The sequence below is a fragment of the Triticum urartu genome, chromosome 5A (genome assembly GCF_056163025.1).
Source record: "Triticum urartu cultivar PI428250 chromosome 5A, HENAU_Tu73, whole genome shotgun sequence".
NCBI lineage: Eukaryota > Viridiplantae > Streptophyta > Magnoliopsida > Poales > Poaceae > Triticum > Triticum urartu.
In genome coordinates, this window is record NC_141877.1 from 622,768,860 (window position 1) to 622,776,949 (window position 8,090).

General features: G+C 45.6%; 1 protein-coding gene across 1 annotated transcript; it reads right to left on the reverse strand.

Moving 5' to 3' along the window:
* Positions 1 to 5,651: 5,651 nt before the first annotated feature.
* Positions 5,652 to 6,769, reverse strand: LOC147973464 (protein DMP6-like). Its single transcript, XM_087525012.1, has one exon. The coding sequence runs from the start codon at positions 6,708 to 6,710 to the stop codon at positions 5,949 to 5,951; it is 762 nt and encodes a 253-aa protein (XP_087381138.1). The 5' UTR covers positions 6,711 to 6,769; the 3' UTR covers positions 5,652 to 5,948.
* Between the last annotated feature and the right edge of the window lie 1,321 nt (positions 6,770 to 8,090).

Sequence of the window (8,090 nt, forward strand, 5' to 3'; positions counted from 1 at the left end):
GAAATCATACGTACAGATGTATGTGGTCCGATGAATATTGAGGCTCATGGCGGATATTGTTATTTTCTCACCTTCACAGATGACTTAAGCAGATATGGGTATATCTACTTAATGAAACATAAGTCTGAAACATTTGAAAAGTTCAAAGAATTTCAGAGTGAAGTTGAAAATCATCGTAACAAGAAAATAAAGTTTCTACGATCTGATCGTGGAGGAGAATATTTGAGTTACGAGTTTGGTGTACATTTGAAACAATGCAGAATAGTTTCGCAACTCACGCCACCCGGAACACCTCAGCGTAATGGTGTGTCCGAACGTCGTAATCGTACTTTACTGGATATGGTGCGATCTATGATGTCTCTTACTGATTTACCGCTATCGTTTTGGGGATACGCTCTAGAGACGGCCGCATTCACATTAAATAGGGCACCATCAAAATCCGTTGAGACGACGCCTTATGAACTGTGGTTTGGCAAGAAACCAAAGTTGTCGTTTCTAAAAGTTTGGGGCTGCGATGCTTATGTGAAAAAGCTTCAACCTGATAAGCTCGAACCCAAATCGAAGAAATGTGTCTTCATAGGATATCCAAAGGAAACTATTGGATACACCTTCTATCACAGATCCGAAGGCAAGACTTTTGTTGCTAAATTCGGAAACTTTCTGGAGAAGGAGTTTCTCTCGAAAGAAGTGAGTGGGAGGAAAGTAGAACTTGACGAGGTAACTGTACCTGCTCCCTTATTGGAAAGTAGTACATCACAGAAAACTGTTTCTGCGACACCTACACCAGTCAGTGAGGAAGCTAATGATGATGATCAGGAAACTTCAGAACAAGATACTACTGAACCTCGTAGATCAACCAGAGTAAGATCCGCACCAGAGTGGTACGGTAATCCTGTTCTGGAAGTCATGTTATTAGATCATGATGAACCTACGAACTATGAAGAAGCGATGATGAGCCCAGATTCCGCAAAATGGCTTGAAGCCATGAAATCTGAGATGGGATCCATGTATGAGAACAAAGTATGGACTTTGGTTGACTTGCCCGATGATCGACAAGCAATTGAGAATAAATGGATCTTCAAGAAGAAGACTGACGCTGACAGTAATATTACTGTCTACAAAGCTCGACTTGTCGCAAAAGGTTTTCGGCAAGTTCAAGGGATTGACTACGATGAGACCTTCTCACCCGTAGCGATGCTTAAGTCTGTCCGAATCATGTTAGCAATTGCCGCATTTTATGATTATGAAATCTGGCAGATGGATGTCAAAACTGCATTACTGAATGGATTTCTGGAAGAAGAATTGTATATGATGCAACCAGAAGGTTTTGTCGATCCAAAGGGAGCTAACAAAGTGTGCAAGCTCCAGCGATCCATTTATGGACTGGTGCAAGCCTCTCGGAGTTGGAATAAACGTTTTGATAGTGTGATCAAAGCATTTGGTTTTATACAGACTTTTGGAGAAGCCTGTATTTACAAGAAAGTGAGTGGGAGCTCTGTAGCATTTCTGATATTATATGTGGATGACATATTGTTAATTGGAAATGATATAGAATTTCTGGATAGCATAAAGGGATACTTGAATAAGAGTTTTTCAATGAAAGACCTCGGTGAAGCTGCTTACATATTAGGCATTAAGATCTATAGAGATAGATCAAGACGCTTAATTGGACTTTCACAAACAACATACCTTGACAAAATTTTGAAGAAGTTCAAAATGGATCAAGCAAAGAAATGATTCTTGCCTGTGTTGCAAGGTGTGAAATTGAGTAAGACTCAATGCCCGACCACTGCAGAAGATAGAGAGAATATGAAAGATGTTCCCTATGCATCAGCAATAGGATCTATCATGTATGCAATGTTGTGTACCAGACCTGATGTGTGCCTTGCTATAAGTCTAGCAGGGAGGTACCAAAGTAATCCAGGAGTGGATCACTGGACAACGGTCAAGAACATCCTGAAATACCTGAAAAGGACTAAGGATATGCTTCTCGTATATGGAGGTGACAAAGAGCTCGTCGTAAAAGGTTACGTTGATGCAAGCTTTGACACTGATCCGGACGATTCTAAATCGCAAACCGGATACGTGTTTACATTAAACGGAGGAGCTGTCAGTTGGTGCAGTTCTAAACAAAGCGTCGTAGCGGGATCTACATGTGAAGCGGAGTACATAGCTGCTTCGGAAGCAGCAAACGAAGGAGTCTGGATGAAGGAGTTCATATCCGATCTAGGTGTCATACCTAGTGCATCGGGTCCAATGAAAATCTTTTGTGACAATACTGGTGCAATTGCCTTGGCAAAGGAATCCAGATTTCACAAAAGGACCAAGCACATCAAGAGACGCTTCAATTCCATCCGGGATCTAGTCCAGGTGGGAGACATAGAGATTTGCAAGATACATACGGATCTGAATGTTGCAGACCCATTGACTAAGCCTCTTCCACGAGCAAAACATGATCAGCACCAAGGCTCCATGGGTGTTAGAATCATTACGGTGTAATCTAGATTATTGACTCTAGTGCAAGTGGGAGACTGAAGGAAATATGCCCTAGAGGCAATAATAAAGTTATTATTTATTTCCTTATAATCATGATAAATGTTTATTATTCATGCTAGAATTGTATTAACCGGAAACATAATACATGTGTGAATACATAGACAAACAAAGTGTCACTAGTATGCCTCCACTTGACTAGCTCGTTAATCAAAAGATGGTTATGTTTCCTAACCATGAACAATGGGTTGTTATTTGATTAACGAGGTCACATCATTAGTTGAATGATCTGATTGACATGACCCATTCCATTAGCTTAGCACCCGATCGTTTAGTATGTTGCTATTGCTTTCTTCATGACTTATACATGTTCCTATAACTATGAGATTATGCAACTCCCGTTTGCCGGAGGAACACTTTGGGTGCTACCAAACGTCACAACGTAAATGGGTGATTATAAAGGAGCATTACAGGTGTCTCCAAAGGTAGATGTTGGGTTGGCGTATTTCGAGATTAGGTTTTGTCACTCCGATTGTCGGAGAGGTATCTCTGGGCCCTCTCGGTAATGCACATCACTTAAAGCCTTGCAAGCATTGCAACTAAATGAGTTAGTTGCGGGATGATGTATTACAGAACGAGTAAAGAGACTTGCCGGTAACGAGATTGAACTAGGTACTGGAATACCGACGATCGAATCTCGGGCAAGTAACATACCGATGACAAAGGGAACAACGTATGTTGTTATGCGGTCTGACCGATAAAGATCTTCGTAGAATATGTGGGAGCCAATATGGGCATCCAGGTCCCACTATTGGTTATTGACCGGAGACGTGTCTCGGTCATGTCTACATTGTTCTCGAACCCGTAGGGTCCGCACGCTTAAGGTTACGATGACAGTTATATTATGAGTTTATGCATTTTGATGTACCGAAGGTTTTTCGGAGTCCCGGATGTGATCAAGGACATGACGAGGAGTCTCGAAATGGTCGAGACATAAAGATTGATATATTGGAAGCCTATGTTTGGATATCGGAAGTGTTCCGGGTGAAATCGGGATTTTACCGGAGTACCGGGAAGGTTACCGGAACCCCCCGGGAGCTAAATGGGCCATGATGGGCCTTAGTGGAAAAGAGAAGAGGCAGCCCTACATGGGCTGTGCGCCACCCCCTTCCCCTAGTCCTATTAGGACTAGGAGAGGTGGCCGGCCCCCTCTCTCTCTTTTCCCCCTCCGCGAATCCTATTCCAACTAGGATTGGGGGGGGGGGGGGGAATCCTACTCCCAGAGGGAGTAGGACTCTCCTGGCGCGCCACACCTTGGCCGGCCAGCCTCCCCCCTCTAGTCCTTTATATACTGAGGCAGAGGCACCCTAGAACACACAAGTTGATCCACGTGATCTATTCCTTAGCCGTGTGCGGTGCCCCCAGCCACCATATTCCTCGATAATACTGTAGCGGAGTTTAGGCGAAGCCCTGCTGCTGTAGTGCGTCAAGATCGTCACCACGCCGTCATGCTAACGGAACTCTTCCCCGACACTTTGCTGGATCGGAGTCCGGGGATCGTCATCGAGCTGAACGTGTGCTCGAACTCGGAGGTGCCGTAGTTTCGGTGCTTGATCGGTTGGATCGTGAAGACGTACGACTACTTCCTCTACGTTGTGTCATCGCTTCCGCAGTCGGTCTGCGTTGGGTACGTAGACAACACTCTCCCCTCTCGTTACTATGCATCACATGATCTTGCGTGTGCGTAGGAAAATTTTGAAATTACTACGAAACCCAACAGGTTTAAGGTTGAAGGATGTTATATTAGGGATGTTATGGGAGATGCATTATCCTAAACCACAAAAGTGCTTGATCACACCGTTTACCTGGAAAATAGATACCAACCTATAAAGGAGGAAGCTGGAGCCCTAGCTCAAGGAACAGGAGAAGACATCATTGATTGAAGGTGCTTTAATCATCGACACCGCTCCTCTCCTCTCCAGTGCTAGCTCTTCACCTCCCCCTCTGCTCTCATGGGGAGTCGTTCTGTTGCCCAACCTCCCACATCCCGCTTTGACGGATTTCCCTCTTTTGCAGTGCTAACCACTATGTCCCTCAACCTCATCCTCCTCAACGCTAGGTTGAGGATAGATAGAGAGACCATGCCGCCACCATTTCATCCTGATCAGGGGGTGTTGTGGGGGTAAAAAGAGGGTGTACACATCTATGACACGCCTACTACCACGGACCGGGTTTTGCTATAAATTTATCGTAGATGTCCATCTATAACAAATACCCGAGTTTCTGTCACAAACGAGATTTGTCATAGAAGTCCACTTTCCTTGGAGTGGAGGTGAAAACTCCAGGGAGTGCAAGACCTCCGTATCCGAGGACCGGGAAGGAACCTTCCACCTTTGTTCTTGCTTTCCCTTGTGTTTAGGAGAAACCATAATCATTCCATGTGGTGGAGGGAAATGAACACATAGAGTGTGTGTTGCCTTGGGTATCCCCTTCCGATCCCTGCATAGTTGTGTGTTGTTGGTTGGGTGTTATGACGGGGGTGCTGTGCTAGTTATCCTATTCTCCTCGTGTTTATATCCATATTATTCGTGTTCCTGTCTCCTTCCTTCTCCAACTGATGAAGGCCGGGCCACCTAGCCAAAACTTGGTGTATCACCAGTTCACTATCTTGGGCCCCTTGAGCACTTTCATGTTTCATAATCCCCAGGTGCATGGTTACAACATCTTCAAAATCCTTGCTTACACCGCTCCATGGTTGTTTGTGAGTTATAGCTCAATGTTTTGGGATATGGTTACATGTTTGTGAACCCCAATACATGATTACAGAGATGTTGTGAAGAATCCATATTTTTGGTGTTTCCGGATTGTTTTGTGTGGTATGGCACACCAGTGGCCACCTGTAAGATTTTCGTGTTCTGTGAAAAATCGCTATAATGCCACGATCGATCTGATTCTATTGTGATCCTACCACATAGTTTCGATCCATTTCAGAACCTATGGTCATGACAACCTTGCTTGACATCCAAAAAAATATGTAGAATATGAACCAGATTAATTGGTTAGTTCGAAATGCGAAAACTACATACATAAATATATACAGAAAAAACATATTTTGTGTGTGGATTTGGCTATATAATATAGAAAGTTTGGATGTTACAATTGGATCAACAGTTCCACACACGCACACACATTGGTTGGTTGGTTAAAGTAAAATGGGGTAGCCATGCACATACTACCCCAAAAAGAAAAACGCACACTCGATCGACATCCACATCACACATAGTACGTACGGTACAACCAAAGCCCAGGACCGAAAAGAAGAAGAAACAAAAAAGATGAAAAGCAAATCCCATATGATGCATGCATGCATGCATGGGGGTGGGGCACACATCGTTATTTAAAGAAGAGGAACACTCACTCATGCATGCATCGGCCGGATATCCAGGGTAGAGGAGCTAGACGGCATGGTGGAGCTCACAGTCATCGCTGGTGGAGGGGGCAACTCGGGTGTCTGCGGCCGCGGGAGCAGTCTTGCTGTTCTTTGACGGATCACTCTTGACGGCGGCGTCGGCATTGGTGTCGGTGAGGTCGTCGAGCGCGGCGGGGGCCCCGGGGCCGGCGCCGATGCCGTGCCTGCTGGAGGGGAAGATCATGAAGACGAAGCTGGCGAGGAAGCCCGATGCGAGCGGCATGTTGACGAGGAACTCGCGCCACTGTTGGCTCTCGCGCGGGACGAGGCACTTCTGCACGCCGGAGTCGCAGAAGGCGAGCGAGACGAAGACGACGAAGCGGAACACGGAGTGCAGCCAGTCCCGCCCCCGCATGCGCCGCCTCTTGCTCTCCCTGTCGTCGATGGGGACTGTCCCGTCGCCGCCAGGGCCGGAGTTGAAGGGCGTGAAGCCACAGGGGTGGACGAAGCCGTAGCGGGTGTTGCCGTGCCGGTCGGTGACGCTGTCCGTGAAGGAGATGAGCGCGCAGAGCACGCCGAGGAAGAAGATGAGCGCCCAGGTGAAGTAGCGGTTGACGGGCAGGCACTCGCCGTGGTTGGTGAAGGACGGCGCCAGCGTCTGGAACGCTGTCGTGGTGCCCGTCGGCAGCAGCCTCGCCAGGTTCGACGCCGTCGACAGCGTCTTGTCGTACAAGCTGGAGCCGCCCCGACCTGTGGCTGTGGCCTTGGGCGGCTCCTCTTTCTTTTCCTTGTTGCCGCCGCCGGTCATGGTGCTCTGCTCGCGCGCCCCGCTACCTTGCTTGAAACCAAATTGAGAGGTAGAGGATATCGTGGAATGACCTACGTCTGGCTCTGGCTGCATGGCCTTTTATACACTACTACATCTATAAAAGTGTTTAGATCACTAAAGTAATGATCTAAACGCTCTTAAATTTCTTCCTAGAGGATGTACTACAGAGAGACAGAAAGAGGCTAGCAATAAATAAGCACCAGATGCTAATTAAAAGAGAGAAAAAAACAAAGACCAAAGCAGACACACACACGCCGGCATGCATGTATAGTACGCAGCCATGTTGCTTGGATGCCAGGCAAAGAACCCTAACCTAATCACCATACACTCGATCGATGCTTCCACTCTCTCAATGCAAGTAATGAGGTACACCACGTATGTGACTCAAAGCCTGCAATGCACATTGAAAAGCCTGCGTGCAGGGAATATAACAGACCAGCACGAGTGACAGTTAATTCTTCCGTCGTCACCATCACCCAGGCGGCCGGGACACATCAGTACTTCTTGTTGTTGTTGTTGTTGTTGTTGTTGTTGTTGTTGTTGTTGTTGTTGTTGTTGTTGTTGTTGTTGTTGTTGTTGTTGTTATTGTCCGGTAAAGAGGAGTTTTATTCTAAAATTATAGGAGTACACGATTCTGTATGGCTGTAATTAGCCAGACAATCTGCTGTCCTATTTTGATCCCTACAAATTTTCTGAGGAATAAACTCTCTCTCCTTCATCAGGGCCTTGATCTCAGCTATCAACTGCCCATAGGCTGACCGTGAGAGATTCTCATTTGATAAGATGGACATAGCCTCAATTAAATTTGACTGGACGATAACTTGCAGTTCTGTATGTTTGAGAGCTAAAGCCATGCCTTGCATAAGTGCATGGATCTCCGCTTCAAGACCATCATTGCATCTGAATAAAACCCTATATGCAGCAAAGATGGCCGAACCATCATGACGTCGTACCACCATACCCGTCGCAGCGGCCCATCATGAAAAGAAAAGAAACCATCCACCGAGAACAGAAAATGAGCCATCATGCAACGGAGTTCTGTGTGTTGTTCTTGTAGTTGTTGTAGCAACAACTTTTTACTAGAGGTGCACGCCTCGAGTGATGTACTCCCTCCGATCCTTTTTACTTTACACATTAGATTTGCCGAAAGTCAAACTTTGCTAAGTTTGACCAAATTTATATTAGAAATTATTAGCATCTATAATATCTAATAAATATAATATGAAAATATATTTCAAGATGAATCTAATGATATTGGTGTTGTTATGTGAATGTCTATAATTTTTTATATAAACTTAGTCAAAGTTGAATGCGATTGATTTCGGACAAACCTAATATGCAGAGTAAAAATGACCGGAG